General features: G+C 26.9%; 1 protein-coding gene across 1 annotated transcript; it reads left to right on the forward strand.

Annotated features, from left to right (window-relative positions):
• Positions 1 to 208: 208 nt before the first annotated feature.
• LOC129987927 (splicing factor U2AF 50 kDa subunit-like) lies at positions 209 to 18,568 on the forward strand. Its single transcript, XM_056095931.1, has 13 exons — positions 209 to 357; positions 2,515 to 2,552; positions 2,633 to 2,765; positions 4,046 to 4,149; positions 8,283 to 8,416; positions 10,410 to 10,526; positions 11,344 to 11,482; positions 11,749 to 11,828; positions 13,662 to 13,784; positions 15,174 to 15,263; positions 15,344 to 15,467; positions 16,164 to 16,267; positions 18,145 to 18,568. Exons 2-13 carry the CDS (start codon positions 2,537 to 2,539, stop codon positions 18,289 to 18,291), a joined length of 1,311 nt encoding a protein of 436 aa, XP_055951906.1. The 5' UTR covers positions 209 to 357; positions 2,515 to 2,536; the 3' UTR covers positions 18,292 to 18,568.
• Positions 18,569 to 19,226: the final 658 nt, after the last annotated feature.

A 19,226-nucleotide genomic window follows, 5' to 3' on the forward strand; every position in this document is an offset into this window, starting at 1 on the left:
CTTTAAAACTTTTTTCAAAGAGAGTAATGTAAAACAGCAAATTAAAATAATATTGATTTCTTTTTTCAAATTCATATCGAATATACTTTTATGTTATTTTTGAAATTATAGTACCTTTTCAAAGATGTAAAGAATAAAAATATTTTAGAAGCTTATTAGAATTTTAGAAAGCTAATTTTAATTCCAAAAAATTCTTTTATTTGATTTTGATCTTAGCTCCTCCTGTCGTCCCGTACGCGAATCACTGTTCTTAGCTACGCTATTTTTCACTACTCCATTCGCATTAAAGCCATTTGGTGGGGCCATTTATAAATTGGTATCGGAAGCGTTATTAAACGATAACTGAAATTTAATTTAGTAAGTATTTTTTTCTATCTCATATTGTTTCGTAATATATATAAAGTCTTTTTTTTTAAATGTGTCTTATGGTTTAGATGCATAACAGGCTTTGCCTTTCTTATCATCTAATTCAAAAGTGCGTGTTATATGCAACAAAATAAAATTTCATTGATCAGACTTTTAATAATGAACTTTAAAAACAGTTTTTTTTCTTCTAATGATTAGAAAAACATCCTCAACTGCTAATAACCTCTTTTCTGTGCTAAATAATAGCAATTTGCTAATTTCATATATATACAAGTTTTATAGAATTTTTAATCTTTTAAATTTTCTGTCTTGCCCAAAAGATGTTTATCACCTACTTTTTATCCTACAATTGTTATTTGCCAAGTTCTATCTATGAGATTGAACTTGGTATCTTGAACTATTTAGTAGAACTAGCCTATGAACTACTTTGTGTTTGTTCTTAGCTTATTTCCATATTGCTTATATCCTGTACACAACCAGTATGCATTATTTCAACTTTGAAATATGAAGCCACCTGCATTATTTCTAAGACAAATTATAAATGAACCTAATACTTCATAAAACTGAATGATTTGAAATACAAAGGGATTTTAATATCTTATTCATTGTATATTGGAAACTTTATTGATTTGTAAAGATATAAATTTTTATGTGATGTGTCTGATGTTGTTAAGCATAAAGTACATTTTATGTCAAAAGTAATTTGCATATTATTTTATATTTACTTAGAGAATAGTTTCTTGGAATTTAAAATATTCTGTTGCATGTTATTTTTATGAAAGTCCATTAAAGTAGGAAAAGTCTGGATTCAAATCCATAACACCTTGTAGTCATGGAGATATTATTCATTTAAGATTAGTGTACCATTTACATCTTCAAGAATGCCAATTAAATTGGTTGTCCAGGTAAACAATTGCTGTTGGTCGCTTTCTTAAAAAAATGAAAAGTTATAAAATTTATTGGTTATGATTATTTTGTTAAAGACTTCCTTTTTAATTCAGTACAAGTCGTGGTTGCTGAATCTTTAAATTCTGTATGTTTAAGCTGAAGAATTTCCTTGAAACTGCTATGTTATGGATAATAGAATAAGAATTAACAATGCCTTCGGCATCCAATGATGATATTGAGCAGACCTCCTACAGCTTCACTAGATGTAGGAATTTGGTAGCTTTGCAATCATATTAAATTAAGGATGTAGAATGTAATAGGAACAATATAAGGAAAAAAATAATTTATAGTGTCTTTGCTATTAGAAATAGATGCTTTTCTTAAGAAAACATTTCAAAAGACAATATACTTACTCGGTTCAACTAATCTTTCAATTTAAGCAGGAGACTATTTAAACATTATATAAAAGATGGTAGGACTTTTCAATAATTGGATAATGTCATGCAATGTATACTCTTTAACATATAGACATCGAATTGTCTAATGCACTATCTGTGATGGTATTTGTAATCATAATATTTTTTATTATCCCAATCATCAGACATCATTCTTAAACAAACATTGATGTATTAAATTATCATGGGAAATCTGTTAGAAAACAGCAATTTGTAAAGAATTATATTAGGAATAAAAAGGTAATATTAAAATGCAAAAATATGAAATAAAGAAGAATTTCAAAAAGCTCAAGCAGACATTTTAAATATATTTTCTGTCCTTACCAAATTTTTGAACTGATAATTTTATTCGAGATATATTAATTCTGTGAAAATTGCCGAAGAATAAATGTTATTCGTTCATTTTAAAAATAAAACTAAAATATTTTATTAGCAATAATAATACTGTCAAATATATGCATTTTTAATTCTTTGATCCATGCTAATTTATCAGTTCTTTTAAATTTTCATGGACAACAAAATAGTTATAGTATGTGTGCAACTCGACAAGTAAAAAGAGAAATTGGTATTATTGCTAGGAAAGCTATTCCACTTGTTAGTCTGGGTTGCCATATTGCCTACAAACTTGGGCATACTAAATACGATTCAGCCAATTCCTGATTTAAATTGCATTTGTTTCCATAACAGTTGCTTTTAAATTATGAAAATAAATGTTAAATTTCTTATTCTTTTGAAAGTCATTATAAAGATTTAAATATTTTATTTTTGTTTATAAAATTTTCAAATTTACTTTATTTTTTAATAGGTAGAAAAAACTATCTATATCTATGGGGGAAGACAAAGGTAAATATTCAGTTATTATTTTTATTGTTGGTTTTAATTTATTTTTTATATTTTCAAGTTAATTAATCTCATTTCTCCAGATAAGGACTGGGAACGAGATAGAAGACGAGAAAGGAGGAGAACTCGTTCAAGATCTCCTGGAAGATCTGCTCGAGCTAAACGATCCAGGTCTAGGTCTCGCGATAGAAAGCGTTCTCATTCTAGAGATCGAAGGTAGATTTTTCTTTTAGTATAACGGCATTTATAAAAGTTATTCTGTTATTAAGCATGAATAAATAAATTTTGAGTGATAATTCTTCCTTGATAGCTTTAGAAAAAAAAAAATTAATATTTTTTTAATTTCTATATTGAATTCTTTAAATACACTTATATTGATAAGAATATGGAATTGTGAAAATAACATTTTTCATATTTATTTAAAGTAATCAGTTTCATTTGAAATGCTTTTTTTGTAATTTAAAAAGCATTTTTTTTTTCTTTTAAATCCTGTATGGTTTTTTATTTTGTTTAATCTTTGGTGTTTATAATCTTGTTTTGCTATTCCATAAAATTTTTGGTAATAGAAATTATGATAAAATCAATATTAGAATAAATGATGAGTTTGGTTTTAATTCTGAAAATAGCCCAAGTGTACTCATTTCAAATTGAGCATGCTTATGCTGTAGGCATCGGGCCCAGCCATCAAGAGGGTGCGGCAGATGCTATGTACCGGGATCCCACGATTCAGAGGGGCCCATTGTGATTAAGAATTAAAATGGTGTTCTGTACAATAATAGTGATTACACAAACTTGAAACATACGAATTTGTTTCCTTGTGGCTGGCTAAGCGTCGAGCATGAGGCTGAATTCAAATGGGCTTCTAAATCATCAGATATCTACTTTTTTTTTTTTTACATTTAATGTAATTCTTTATGTGTGCATCAGTTTATGTTTGTATTAAGTGGTTCTAACAAAAAGTAAAACTAAGATAAATTAAACGATCAACTCCTAGCAATGCACATTGCATTTCTTCTTTACTGGCCACGGCCGGAATGAAAAGAATTAAGGCAGAAGTTTAAATGGAGTAGTCGACGGATTTGGAAATATACAAAGTTTTCAGTATATATTATAGTCTAGTGCAAGTGTGCAAAATATTATTAAATATTAATGCTTCTCAAAAGAATTACGGCCTCCAAGTGGCATTTCACTCTCGGGCCCCTTTATAGAGAAGGCTGGCTCTGGCAGGCATAGTTCATTTTTTCCATTCAATAGAAATCTAATAGAATCCTTAAAATTTGATTTGTTATGTGATATATTACATTTTAGCATAGTGAAATTTAGAAGGAGAATTTGTTTTTGCAATTTATGTCTTCTTTTACATGTAATTACAAAAGAAAGAAAATATTGTGAATTTTTTTAATATATAAAATTTTTTAGTCTTGATTTTTTGTGAATTTAGCTGTAATTTATTGTTGTACTGGCATTTTTATATTTCTTTCTTAAATTATTTCTAGGCGTAATGAGCGTGCTCCTCGAAGGAGGAAGAAGTCTCTGTATTGGGATGTACCTGCTCCTGGATTCGAGCATATTTCTACTCAACAGTACAAAGACATGCAAAGTAAGTCAATATTTTTGAATATTGTTGAAAATATATACTAAATTTATTATTTAATTTATTTGGCATTGAGTTTTTTTAATTCAGATTTTTTTAATATTGCATCACTCAATACATGGATGCAGCTCAAGTATTCCATGTCGCAATGATGCTAAATAAACCTCCTGTTACTTAATATAGAACTATGATTCTTCTTTTTCATGGTTAATTTTTTGGAATTGGTACATATACTTTGTGAAATTCGATTGTTATCATTTTACTGCAATTTTTTCTTTTTTTAAAGACATGCATCACTCAATACATGGATACAGTTCTAGTACTTCATGTCGCAATGGTGCTAAATAAACTTCTTTTTCATTTTTGTGGAACTATGATTCTTTTTTCATAGTTAATTTTTTTGGAATTGATACAAATATTTTGAGATTTGATAGTTATAATATTAAGTTCTTAGTCTTTTTATATCTCTAACTTTTTTTTAAAAAAAAATTGATCTCCTGATTTCCTACAAATTTTTTTCTGCTAAGCATAAATTATTATTAATATATCATTCTCACTGTCTTATTAATAAATATTTTAAGAATTTTTAAAATGTGATGTTAAGCTATTTGTTTTTATTTTGTGTTAACAAGGTATAAACGTAAATTCATTTTAAGTATTAAAAATTTAACTTGTCTTCATACTTAGCATATAGAAAGTGCAGTAGTTCAGGTAATGCATGTAAGCATCTGTTGCATGGTGGTGACAGAACTGAAAAAGAATTTTATTGATCTGGAAGATTTGTAAAAAAATATCTAGTTATCGGGGGAAATTGCTGATAGAAGTATTTTGTGCCTATTATACACACTATCAGTGATTTCATTCTGTCATTTTTACACTTTCAAAACCTAATTTCGCCAAAATGATCATAGTAACAGCAACCTGGGACAGTTTACTTTAGGATATGGTGACTCTATTTCATTATGATAAGCTGATAAATATTACTTACAGTGTCCTAATTAAAAAGATGAGTTATTCATTTTTCAAAAAACAGTGCGAGTGAAGAAATTTTGTTTGCTGTCATCGGGAAATCTTGCAATGCTGCCATATCGTTGTTAAAAGTGACAAAGATTCTTATGGCAATGGGTATATTGTGGAGGAATGAAAGAACATTAAAAAATTCTTCCAAAGAGTATTTGATATCATTCAAGCAGATAGTGGAATAAGTAGTTAACAAAAATACAACAAATTTGTAAAGAAAAAAGAAAGTGTGCCAACTCAAAGAATTAAAAACAAAAATAATAATGAATAAACTCTTGAGGCGAGTTTAAAAATTGAAGAAATTGCAAACCTCAAAATTTTGCAAAAAGAAGCTTATGGTAGAATTGATTATTTTAAACCATTCTTTTATTAATTGATATTTCAATTTTGAAACTGATTTGTAATTGTTTTTATATTTTAATTGCTCTAGGCAAGCATTTGCTACTTGAGGTACAATCTTTAGCCTTCATCTACATTTATTTGTTATAGTAAATGGTAGTAAAAAGCTTTCATTCATTTATAAAAACGTTTTTTTTATTATTTTTTTTTATTTATTTATAAGTAAGTAAAAGTTTTTTAATAATGTATATTGTACAAATACAGCGATTCTAAAAAGGGGAAAAGCCCAGAAACTAATATGACTAGCTATATTTCAAGAAATGTTGCAAGTTTAGTTAGGAAAACTTTTTTCAGTTTTTGTAGCCAACCTGTTTTATGAAATTACACATATGTCTTACACATGCTATATATCTTAACACAAAAGATTTCTTAAACAAATATAACAAATTATATGTCAGCAAATGTTTTGGGAAATTGTGAAGGAAACTTTAAACACACACACACACACACACACACAAAAAAAAAAATCTTTCATTAAAAAATATATATTTTTCTAATGAAATTTATTTATTGATGTTATTATTTTTTCAAATGGAATGTGTATTTAACTGAATTATGTGCTACATTAATATGAATTGAATATTAATGGATGTTTTCAAAGAAGAGATAATTTGTTTTACATTTAATAAACTTGTGTTTTTTGTGTTCTAATGATAATTTCTCTGCTGTTTTCTGATATGATGCAATAACTTTATCAGTGATCTTGTACCCCTAAAGTAATATGTATTAATAGTATTTATATATAATACTTTTGAAGACATTTTTTATCCTTTTAATTTTGAAGTATGAAAAGTCAGTTTTAGATTAGTTAAAAAATGATTAAAGGTTCTTCTATTGGCACTGTTAGAGCGTAGTTAGCTACATACCATATTATTATGTGTATATATTTTTTTAAAAAATCATTAGAATGGCTGCAATCTTAAAGATGCCTCCTATATATATATATATATATATAATATATATATATATATATATATATCAAATTGAAAGGTTTATTCTTTTCCTTATGATTGCACAATGAAGAGGCAGGGATTAAGAAATATACAGTTCTGAATCCCCCCTCCCTTAATAACATATTAAAATTGATTCCTGTCCTAAAAAGTATCATATATTTCATCTGTCTTAATTTGGATGAGTAACTAATACCAATTTCTCCAGAGCAAAACAAGGTATCTCATCTAGTTGAACACAAAAATAATAGAATTATTAATACCAGTTATTTTACATTTTATAAAGATTATTTAAATTTATTTTCTAGTAAAATGATAATTTTTAAATATAATGAAGCCTTTACATTCCCTTTGAATTCAATATATTAATGCCTCTTCTTTCTTAAATTGAAAGAACATTTTTAAAAAATCAAGATTTTTAAGCATTAAGAAAAATAATAAATAATGAAATGTAATAAATACTGAAAAAAAGATTAATAAAGTTAAAAAAAAACAAGCTTAGCAAGTATAAAGATGCATGCAATTATTAGAAAATGGATGATCAACAATTCCTTTACTACTTTGACACAAATAAAATATAAATTCTATGCTTTTGACAGACTTCTATTTCAAATTGGGTTTTCCTTGCTGAAACTTGTTCGAGTCGCATCCACTATAAACCTTCTTGTTGGCAAGAGTCTTCATGATGGTCAGATAGTATTTTGGATATATTTTCCTACTCATTAAAACTAGAATTTAATATAGAATTACAGTTATAGTTACAAAATTGCATATCAGATATCGTAAATTTAAAACTTTGCATTACTAAGTTATAATGCTTTCAAAATTGCACATTAGTAGATAGCTGACTCCTCAGATTTGGTTCTAAATTTGAAATGTATGTACATCATAAATGGATAAAATTTGGTCTATAGAGTTAAATTTAACATCTGTTTTTTTCTAGTTATGTTAACTTATATTCAGGCAGTTGGATGAATAGACTTCATTTAAATGGATTCATTCAAAATTTTAATTTTAAAATGTCTTCAAATTCTAGATGACTGTGTGCCGAAAAATCTTGTTCAGGGTCTCCCCCCTCCCCGATTTCTTTTTATATACTTTACATAGAATAAAGTAATAATTGAAAAAATATCTATATTTTGAAACTAAACTTTTAAGGGATATATTTATATTATATAAATTAAAGTATATCTCTTACTTGATAAAATTGACCGTATTGGACTGTATCTCATATATATTTTTATGTAGGTTGCTCAGTTTCTTATGAACTGTTTTTTTTTTTTTTTTCCAAATAAAAATAAATGTAGTTAAAAATATTTTATGTAAAATATGAGCAATAAGGAAACAATTTATGAATCTCTCATGCAATCTGTCTTTCAGTTTTGAAAAACAAATTTTTAAGATGAACAAACAATATTTTTAAAGGCGGTGGAGTGTAATTGAATTTTGTAATCTGAAAAGTATTTACTTTGAAATTTTTAAGTGAATAAAATTAAGTGGATTATATTAAATGGTAAATATTTGAAGTTGATAGTCGGAAATATAATGTGTTTTTTTCTCCCTTGTGTAATTAGATTTTAGAAATCTTCATACGTCATTTTTCATTGTTCATCATCATTTTTAGTCTGTAATTTTAAATACAAAATGATGAAATTTTAAAGTTAGGATGAGTTTTATCCAATTTTTAAACATGTCTTAAATCAGTAAAAAAGTGGTTGGTACAGAAGTGTGGGTGTATATATTTGGTTGTTATAATTATTTTCCTTTCAGGTTCTGGTCAAATTCCACCCAGCATTTATACAACTCAAGGCCCTGTTGTGGGTACTGTACCTGTTGTCGGCAGCACTGTGACCAGACAAGCCAGACGTTTGTATGTAGGCAACATTCCATTTGGCTGTTCAGAGGTATATGCATTTTTTTTTTTTTTTAAATTTGTATGCATTTTTCATTATATTGTTCATTGTTACATATATGTTTAAAAATGTTTACCTGTGATATTAATTGAAATAATTTTTGTATTGTAGTTTATGTATTTATAGTTTGTAGAGGATACAAATACTCAATGTAATGGATTAGACTATAGATATGATATATACAAATGTTTATAGTTACATGTATGTTAGGAAATGTATACCTATGATTTTAATTAATTTTAGTATAATTTATTTCTTCATTGATAGTTTATAGATGATACAAATGTTCAATGTAATGGATTGCACTATAGATGTGATTTGTGTATCCATGTGGTGTGCAAAAGTAATTTTGGGAAAATAAAGATTAAAATAGAAGAAAAAAAATTGCGATAGAATATTGATAAAGTAAAAATTACGGTAGAAATATACTATAAACTCAATGTTAGTAATAAAATATTAAATTTTTATAAGTATAAAATGTATAGATTGAAGAGATGTTTCATCTCTTCATTTGAACTTAATTTTATTATACTCATCCGTATGAAAGAAACTGAATGATTGTATAGAAATTCTTCTGCTTAAATAACTATCGTAAGTCATTAACTTTCACTGTAAGCTAAAATTAAATTATTTTAATACGGCTTTCATGTATTAGTGAATAATACTATTATAAAAAAAAATAAGGGGGAAATGTAAAATCAAAAATTCCTACATGGTATTAAATTTGTTTGTTGTTTGACTCTTAAACTGTTCGAAGTTCTGAGCATTATCAGTAAAAAGTTTTCTGTGTGGTCTTTGGGAGGTTAAGAGAAAAAAAAGGAGAAAATAAAAACTAATAACTGCTAGATCAAAATATCAAAACTTATTCTATTCAATTTGACATTTGTGTGAAGCATCATGTGCCATCCTATGTATGCATAGTTCCATTTTACCGATCTATTTTCCTACAAATATTGGTTCTTGTATAGTATTTAAAATTGCACTTAACTGTATTACTACCTCAGTTGATTTCATTTTACTACAAAATACTTCATATGCTGATATAAGTGTTTTATCTTTTAATTTTTTTAATTCTTTTTTTTTTCAAGAAGATTAAATGATATTGGTAAATAAATTATTTATAAATTTCTTTAAAATAATTTTGAACTATATCTATTGATATGTAATATCAAATTGAATTTCAGTTATTTACTATTAAAGCAGTTTCTAATTTGGATTTAAAAATATAGAAAAACATAATTTCCATTCTTGTATTCTTCCTGATCAATTATTCCTGTGAATGATAGTTGAACAATTAATCTAGTAAAATACAAATTTAGGGTAAACTTGCAATTTTTATTTGTTGATAGTGTGCCTTAATTTCTTCACTTTATAACTATTTAGTGTATGTGTCTTAAGAATTTTATCTTTTTATGCTGTTTTTGAGGTGTGGTGATTTTAACCTATAGACAGCAATGCACATATATTGATTTCTCTTTTGGCTTTGTTATTAGATTTAAAGAAATTTAATAAAAATAAGAAAAACAGTGAATATTTACTACTTGCCCTTTTTATACTGCGTCTTTCCCTAGATTAAGTCTCAAAAAGTTTACTTACCATATTGTTTGAAATAATAGCATATTGGAGCATTGATTTGTAAGTGCTCAGTTTATTGTCATTGATTCCTTTTAGTACATGAGATTGTATTCTAGATAGAATAGAAGTTCCAGTTGTTGCTTTCTCAAATTCTAAAGTTCTAGCAAATTGAAAACATGAATTTATTCATTTTAGTGTTAAATTATACTTATTTGACTTCTTAGCACTTATCTAATATTATTTTATGAAGTTCCATTTGTCTTCTTCCAACCTATTTACTTATTACTTATGCATTTCTAACTTTGGTTGTTCACTAAATTTTTTTAAATAGAATTGATCATTTGGTTGAACCCTTCTATTGATATTAATATTTTATTTATAAATCTCAAATCTTAACTTTATTTTACAGGATGAAATGATGGATTTCTTTAATGCCCAAATGCACTTGTGTGGCTTTTCTCAAGCTCAGGGAAATCCAATTTTGGCTTGTCAGATAAATCTTGATAAAAATTTTGCTTTTCTGGAGGTAAGAATATTATTTTGTGGAAATTCACATGCAATTAATTACTTCTACCCTTTTTTTTAATTGAAATGTAAGCACTTAATTGCTCTTTATTATAGTAAGTGGTCATAATATATATATTTTTTAATCTTTTGTTTAGTAATGGACTATTTATAAGTATATCTAAACTTCTTGAAAATGTAAAACTTTTAAAAAAAAAATCTTAGAAGTAGAAATAAATCTTGCATTTCAAGGTCAACCTAAAATAATATGCACAGCAAAATCAATCTGCTCATTGTTTTTTTTTTTTTTTTTGTTTTTTTTTTTTTTTTTTTGTTACTAATGAGAGATTTCTGTTTTTCAATTGTTTATGTTGTGAAAGGGAAGTTTCAATTAACCATTTGTTGGATCAATAAAATTTTTTGCTGTTGTATATTCCTGTAATTCATTATTTTAATATTCACAATACTTTATTATTAGTTTATTTTGTTAATCATTTAAATTTTAATATGGTGATGGATTTAAAAAGGTTTTTAAAAGATTTTTATCCAGATTTTAGAATTATTAATTTTATTTTGTACTTTTATTAATATTTCAAAAAATAATATATCAAATTTTAGTGTAAAATAAAAATGTTAATCATTGAAAACAAAGATGTAGATAAATTAAATCGAAATAAATTTTAAAATTGAATTTTTTGAAGTTTCTTTCAGTGCCACTTTTGTAGTTTAAGTATTGATTTTATAATTTTTTTTCCTTAATATTAATATACATAATATAAACTTTCTTGTTTTTATTAACAATTCTAGCATTTATATTTTCTTTCTTTTTAAATTTTCAGTTTAGGTCTATTGATGAAACAACCCAGGCTATGGCATTTGATGGCATCAATTTCAAAGGTCAAAGTCTTAAGATTCGCCGACCACATGATTACCAACCAGTGCCTGGGATGTCTGAAATTCCAAATTCAGCTGTACCGGGTAATTTAGAAATTCCTTGTCATTTTTGTAAACAAACTATTCAGAATTTATGTAATTGTGTCTATTTGTATAACTTGCATTCCTTCTTTGGATCTTTTTTTAATTGCAAATCTTTTACCTAAAATTTATTTTAGTTGATATTTCTTCAGTTTACTGTTATAATTTCTTTTATAATGCTGTGCTTTAATTTTACAATGTTTGTAGTGAAATTATATTTAGTATCTCAAAAATGTTCAGTTTTTATAAACTACATTTATTTGTTATAGGTGTTATTTCAACAGTTGTACAGGACTCTCCGAACAAAGTTTTCATTGGTGGACTACCTAACTTCTTGAATGAAGACCAGGTATGTAATTTCAAAAGTATTTTGTATTATCAAATTATTTGAGATGTAATTATTGTTATTTCAAAATGCTATCTTTTTGTGGACTGTTGCTTTGCTTCTATTTAAAATAAATTATTTTCTTGCAATTGGTCACAAATATAATCATTGCTTATTCTGTATTTCATACTTTTAAACATAGAGAATATAATTTAAAAAATATTTTTTATTCATATAGTGCTGGGCTTCTTAAACTAATTTTTGTTTACAATCCCTGGTTGGGTGGGGAAAAAAGTTTTGTGGCCTGATTTCTTCTTGAAAGTTTGTTTCAACTCCAAATTTGGAAAAAAGCATTTTTTTAATTATAAATCCTTACATTTTTTTTAAAGACTTTTAAATGTTGTTTATTTGATATTTTTGTTTACAAATAACAAAGAATCTGCACAACGATCCTGTGGAAAGTTGAAAATCTTCCTTGTTTAAGAAACCCTTGAATAGTCTAGTACTATTTAGCTTCCAACTGTTATATTCTATGTCAAATATCAGTTTAGTAGTTTCAATGGCTTATTTTAACATTTTAGTCTTTCCAAAAGGTTATAACATATAATCTGAACATATTGGGGCAGTATATATCAGTTGGGAGTTAAGTACTTAATAATTTAAGAGATTTATTAAAATCTTTTATAAGATCTCATTATGAAATATAATTTTAAGTTCAGTTATATGTTATTGCTATATGTTTAATGCTGAAAATTCAACTACATTATGCATGGTTATGAGGTTAATTTAAAAACCAAGTATGTGTGTTTTTATTTTTTTGCTTCCAATTTGAGATCACAAACTTACTGATTTTACTTCTCTTCCCCATCTAATTCGTAGCGTAGGTTACGAGCTTGGTAACCCGTACCTAGTTGCTAAACCAAAACATGAAACTTCGCAACTGTGACATTTTGTGGGCCAAAACAGGCAAGTTTTATATAATTTACCAATATCAAAATCTGCCTTGCAGGCTTTTAGGACAGTCATCTTGCACTTTGTGCGGCGAAACTCATCATGGTTGCAGACGGTAGCTAGAAAATGTATCCAAGATGTGTTTTCTTTTTTTTACAGGCTTCATTAGCTACCAATTCTCCATTTGAAAAATATTTTTATTCTGGAATAAAAGATTATAAAATAGTTTTATTTTATTAAAGTTATTGTAATATTTATTTTTATCAGTATTATTTGAAACAAGTTTAAATATGATTTAGTCTTCTAGCGGACTTGGTTGTACAAAACTGTCATAGTTACCAGTGAAAAGAATTTTAAAGGCTTAGTTTTCAGAGATGGGTGTATCATTTTTTTAAGAAGGGGTAAAACTATTTTCTTTTGGGAATAGTAAATTATCTGTCAGAAATGAGATTTGAATAACAGAATTCAGCATAAGACTAGGATGAATGAGGAATTAATGCTTGAGAGATAACTGAAATACAAAGATATTTGGCCAGCTACTGTAAATTCTATTTTTAATAAACATCTAGACACATATATGATTAAGTTGACAGTATTTAGCTTTCATAATAGTTTGTAATAAAGAAAATGATATTTACCTGATATATAAGTGTAAATTTAATAAAATTTATCATGCATTGGTATTACTGTGATCATTTATGCTTTTTTAAAAAATCAAATGTTTTTTATATATATCTTTGGCATTTTATTTCTGTAGAACCTATGTTAATGAGACAAAATATTATTTGCTGTTATTATTTCTAAGAGTTGTGTTTAAGAAAATGCTTTTTTTAAACATCAATATAAAAAATATTTTGTCATTTGATTGAGCATGATGTGAATTGTCTGTTGTGGTTTTCCTTCCAGGTGAAAGATTTCCTGTTATCTTTTGGTCAACTGAAAGCATTCAATTTGGTGAAAGATACTGCAACTGGACTTTCAAAAGGTTATGCCTTCTGTGAATATGTTGACACTGTTAGTACCGACCAGGTAAGATCTATATTGGCAGTTAATTGCTTCTTTAAAAATACCATGATTTCATTTTAATTCTTGAATTGGGTAAATTTTGTGTTTTTATCAAAGATATGACAAACTTTTTTCAAATTAGAAAGCTTCAACAACTTTATAAAGAATTTATTTTATAATATATATAAAGTAGAAAAAAACTTTTGGTTAGATCTCGAAGATATCATTTAAAACTGAATTGTTGAATTAATTAGTTTACAGGTTACATTAATCTTCTAAAAGTTAAAATATTTTATTCAAGGCTGTTGGATAATTTTATAAATAAATTAGCCATTTAATTGTTAAATTTTCTGTGCTATCTAGTGAGATGGAATTTTTCTTTTTGCAAATATAGTTATTAGCATTCAACCTGCATTTCACAGAATATTTTTTTCAGCAAATACCTGAAAGTGATTTTATTATACAAGTTCTAAAAACAATGGAAACTATTTATGTATGATATGTAGAAAAATCAATTGAATCATAAATAGAATAATTTAATGCTTATAAATCGTTCACTAGTTTATGCCTTAGTCAAGGAACAATACAGTGCAGATTTTAAAAGTATGTTTATTGATGTATAATATATTCATTTTGTTAAATCAATAAGCAGAATTTGTACTTAATTCATTGTAGTTGCTTTATTTTTTAATATTTGTTAAGATTTTTCCTTGTAGATCTAACATATTTATTCTAAATAGCATAATATGAATCATGGGTGATCTTAAAATGTTCTGTCAAGAGAAGATACACCTCTGTTGTACCAACAGAGGTATCATTTCTTGATTATTCCCCCCACCCCCCCATTCTAAGAAGAAATTGAAGCTATGCAACTGCGTGATTTATTTATTAAAAATTTGCCATCTTGTACATCAAAAAGGTGTTTAAAATGAGGCTATCACACCTACAGGTCAGGGTGATTATTTACTCTTGAGTTTGTAACAATTCAGTGTGATTGTTGTGGAATTATCAGTAATAATCTATCAGTATCAGGATAAGTTATCAGTAATGCAATGTACAGCAGCATGCTAATCAAAATCCACAGTGTCATTCGTGGGAAACGAATTCAGGAGGAAAGTTATCCTTTTTTAACATGTTAATTCTTGGGCCACGTGTCTATGCAATAACTGGCTGGATACCCTACAAGCTGAAGCGAGATTTGATGCAATTTCCACCGTATGGTAAAGGCATAACCCCTTCGAATTTCTGCTTTCGCAATATATAAGAAAGTTGATCTCTTTCTGGACTCTTGCATGCCACAGTTTTTCACAAGATGGATTGAAAAGTTGATAAAATGTTTTTAACAAACTGATTAAATGCTTCAAATGTTCTGACTGCTTCTGTTTTTTTAATTGTTCATCATTTCAATTCTAGGCTATTCAAGGCCTGAATGGTATGCAGTTGAGTGACAAACGTCTCATCGTACAACGTGCCAGTGTGGGAGCCAAGAATGTCCAAACCAATGTATGTTAACTTTATTTCATTATTTTAACATTTGGGTGTTGTGTTTAAGCATGTTCAAATTAATTAGGTATTTGTTTTAGGTTCCAGTGCAAGTGCAAGTACCTGGACTACAAGTAGCACAAGGGCCTGGTCCAGCAACAGAAATTTTGTGCCTAATGAACATGGTTGTTCCAGAAGAACTCATGGATGAAGAAGAATATGAAGGTATTGGTCATTAAAACTTGATCTTATTTGGTATACTCCTTTGTAAACTGTTTCATTTGGCACATAAATTAAAATATTTCTGTTTATGATTGTTATTTTGGCTTCTATTGAACATGAATAATCCTTTTTTGTTGTTTTTGTTATTTATAAAATATATATTTATATTCATTTTAACTATATCTTCTTTTTTTATTATTAATCTGCTATTTTAAATATAGTATAAATTTAGCAGAGATGACTTTCAAGTTATGGCAACAACAAAAAAAACATTGATCATTATAATTGCATTCTATTAGTACATTCTAATACAGTACAATAGAATGATCATTGATAAAGTGATCTTGCATGTGATATTTTATGGTTTATTGGCTACTTGTTTGCGAGATAACAAAAATTGTTCTTTCTGTGTGCAATTTCTTATGTAAACTTCTTATTCATTTTTTCAATTAAGAAATTAGTTAGGGCGAAAATTATTTTATCAATTTTACCTTTTTAAATCTTGCAGAATTTCCTCGTTTTTTTTTTTTTTTTTTTTTTCTCCTCCTTATTAAAAATTTTAAATATTGAAAAGATAACTGTGCATATATGTCAGTATACATAAAATGATTAATTATAATAAATTTAAGTTTGTGGTTTCTCTGTAAAGAATAAACTGCTTCGTATAGTTTACTGAAAAGCCAAAATTTTCATTTTTAGATATCCTAGAAGATATTAGAGAGGAGTGTTCTAAATATGGTACCGTGAAAAGTGTGGAAATCCCCAGACCTATTGAAGGTGTAGATGTGCCTGGATGTGGAAAAGTAAATTTTATTTTCAGTGCTGATACCTTGCAAAAGTTCTTTTTATTATTATTATTATTATTACTTTTAATTTGCAGATGTTGGAGATGTATTTGTGATTATGTTTATTTTCATATTATATAACATGTTGTTTAAAATCTGCAAATTGTATTTTATTGCACTTGATACCAATGTTTATAACAAGAAAGTTGTGTATTTTTTAATGTCATTTATGTGACCTTTTAAGGGAATAGTCAAGTTGACTTCTGCAATTGGGTTAATTTATGATCTCAGTTGTCAATCTTTTAAAAGTAAATTCAAAAAATTAATAAAAACAATTCTTATTTGAGATACCAACAAGAAATGTTTAAATAACTTATGTTACAAAATTGGGTTTCAGTGACAGTTGGTGAAGCTGCTGCATGAGATTACTGCTTATGGACCGACTGCAAAATTTTACATTTCAATTTGTGTCAAGATCAATTTTTTTTTTTTCCCCACAAAAATTATTATAAGACTTGGTTATTGATTATGATTAGTAGTTTTCGGAAATTACTTACTTATTTGGAGATACAAGCCCCTATGTGAATTATGGTTAAAGATGGCCTAACTAGAAGGAGGTGAAAGTTGGAAGGTTCTCTTCCCTACAATGCTTTCAACTTTTTAGAATTGTTAATGGATTTACGATTCGAAATTGATAGTAATTAGAATTGGAAATCCCATAATTTCAGTTTGTGGTTTTTAATGCCTTTTTAACACTTCACAATTTTTTTCTGAAATAAAAACTTTCAGAAAACATACAGAATGTCACATTGCAAAACATAAGTCTCAACTATGTATAAAATTTTGAAACTATTTTGGGTAAATTTAACATGTAATTATTAGCAAAATGAGATAATTATAAATCCTTATGGCTGTTTTAAATCAAATGTTGTGAAAGATGGATTAGTGTTCATTTAGCTCTAAAAAGTTTCCTACAAACTAATATTTAAGATGTATGAACAAAAATTGTTTTATCTCACATAATTAATCTCATTAATGATTTTGTAATGGAATTGCGTATTGTTGCCTTAATGAATATTCATATAATATCATTTTTTGTTTGAAGCGTAATAAAATGTAACATTACTTGCACAAGTAATTTTTATTTGGAACAAAAATCATTGGATTTTTTTTTATGCTGCAGTATATAACATTAAATTTAATTTTATTTGTTTATGTGCTATTAAGTGTTATGTGCTCACTTCAAAGAGTTTTTACTACTTTGAAGTGAGCATTTGGTGGAAATACCGAGCATTGAAAGGTATATTTTTGTAAACCTAAAGTTAACCTGAGAAAATTAATTTATATGTGCTTGATTAACAAGAAAAAATGGATGGTATTTTACTATAAAATAATTGCATTGTACTTGTCAAGAAGATATTCCATTATAGGGTTTAGTTTGAAAAATGAAAAGTTGCCAGATCTTTAATGTATTTTAATTTATAATTTAAAAATCTTATTGTAAACAATAAACACGATCTCACTGGCTGCTTATAAAATTAGAAGTACCCCAAAGTGTGCATTCCTTTTGCTCAGCAAGTGTTAATAACTTTCTTTAAAAATTCAAATTATTGCTTTGAAATATTAATGAAAAGAGTCAAGAATAATTTCAAGCAAAAGAAAAAAAGTTTTGTTTTGTGATTATTGCACTAATCATCCCCCCCCATTCAGTTTAAAAGCATGGTGAATGTGCACTTCATTCTTTTTATTTTATAATAAACAGTGGCAATTCTTTTGTATCAGTTTGGAAATTCTTTTCCAGAAATAAACTCTTTAATTGTTGCAATGGGTATTTGTATACTATTTTATTTATGTAATCCTTAAAATATTGGAACTTATTAAATTTGTTTTTGTAGGTTTTTGTGGAGTTCAGCTCTGTTATTGACTGTCAGAAAGCTCAACAGTCTCTGACAGGCAGAAAATTTGCTAACCGTGTAGTTGTTACTTCATACTTTGATCCAGACCGCTACCATCGTCGAGATTTTGGAATGTCTGTTTGTTAAAGATGCTGTGGAGTTTTCTTTCTTATGCTCTACACTGGCTTCATTCTTTACATGTTAACCATTGTATCATTGTTTTAGTGTCATTTTGAACTTCAAATGAACATTCATATTTGTTTTTATCACCATCCTAAGTTAAGTTGAAGAGCGAAAAACTTATTAAAGAAACAAATGTTCTATTTCAGCAACATCAACAATGAAATATATAGCCTTATGTAAAGTTTATCATATCTTGTGCTCTTACGAATTTTAATTTGGAAATAAACATACTTTCTCTCTGCTTTTGCCTCCGAGTTCCTTGAATTAAAAATAAACATAGAATATTCTGAGAAGTATTGATTTAACTCTTAACTTTTATTATTATTAAATCTGTTTTTAGTTTACAATTAGAAATTCAATTAAACAAATTCTTATAAGAAGTTAGATTCTGACATTTCTGAAATTCAACAAGTTAAAATATTATAATATGTAGAACAAACTCCAAATAAAAATGTAAACCACTTTGGAATTCCTGTTGACTGTGAGTCTGCTATTAATATTTCTGTCAGCCTTTTCTTATTAGAAATGCAATTTTATTTTTCAGCAAGCAACTTGAGTAAGAAGAGAAGATTGAATATTAAAACCATTTACAATTTTCCTTTGGCTTTAAGTAAAAATTGTTTAAGTATTGTAATTTACAAATCCTCTTAATTTTATTTTTAATTTAAAAATGACATTCTCTTCATAGGGTTTTAAATTCTTTGATGATGCTTGAAGAATTTTCATGAATGCCAAACTGCTTTAATGTGCTAAATTGTAGTTTTGATGAAACTTATTTTATTATTTAGTTACTTTTAATGCAAATTATTCCATAGACTTGCTTCACACTCCTTTTCATCCCCGTTCTTTGCTTTTAAGGGATTTAAATGTCTGTCGTTGTTTGAAGTTTATTTCCTTTT

Source organism: Argiope bruennichi, chromosome 10 (assembly GCF_947563725.1).
Source record: "Argiope bruennichi chromosome 10, qqArgBrue1.1, whole genome shotgun sequence".
Taxonomy (NCBI): domain Eukaryota; kingdom Metazoa; phylum Arthropoda; class Arachnida; order Araneae; family Araneidae; genus Argiope; species Argiope bruennichi.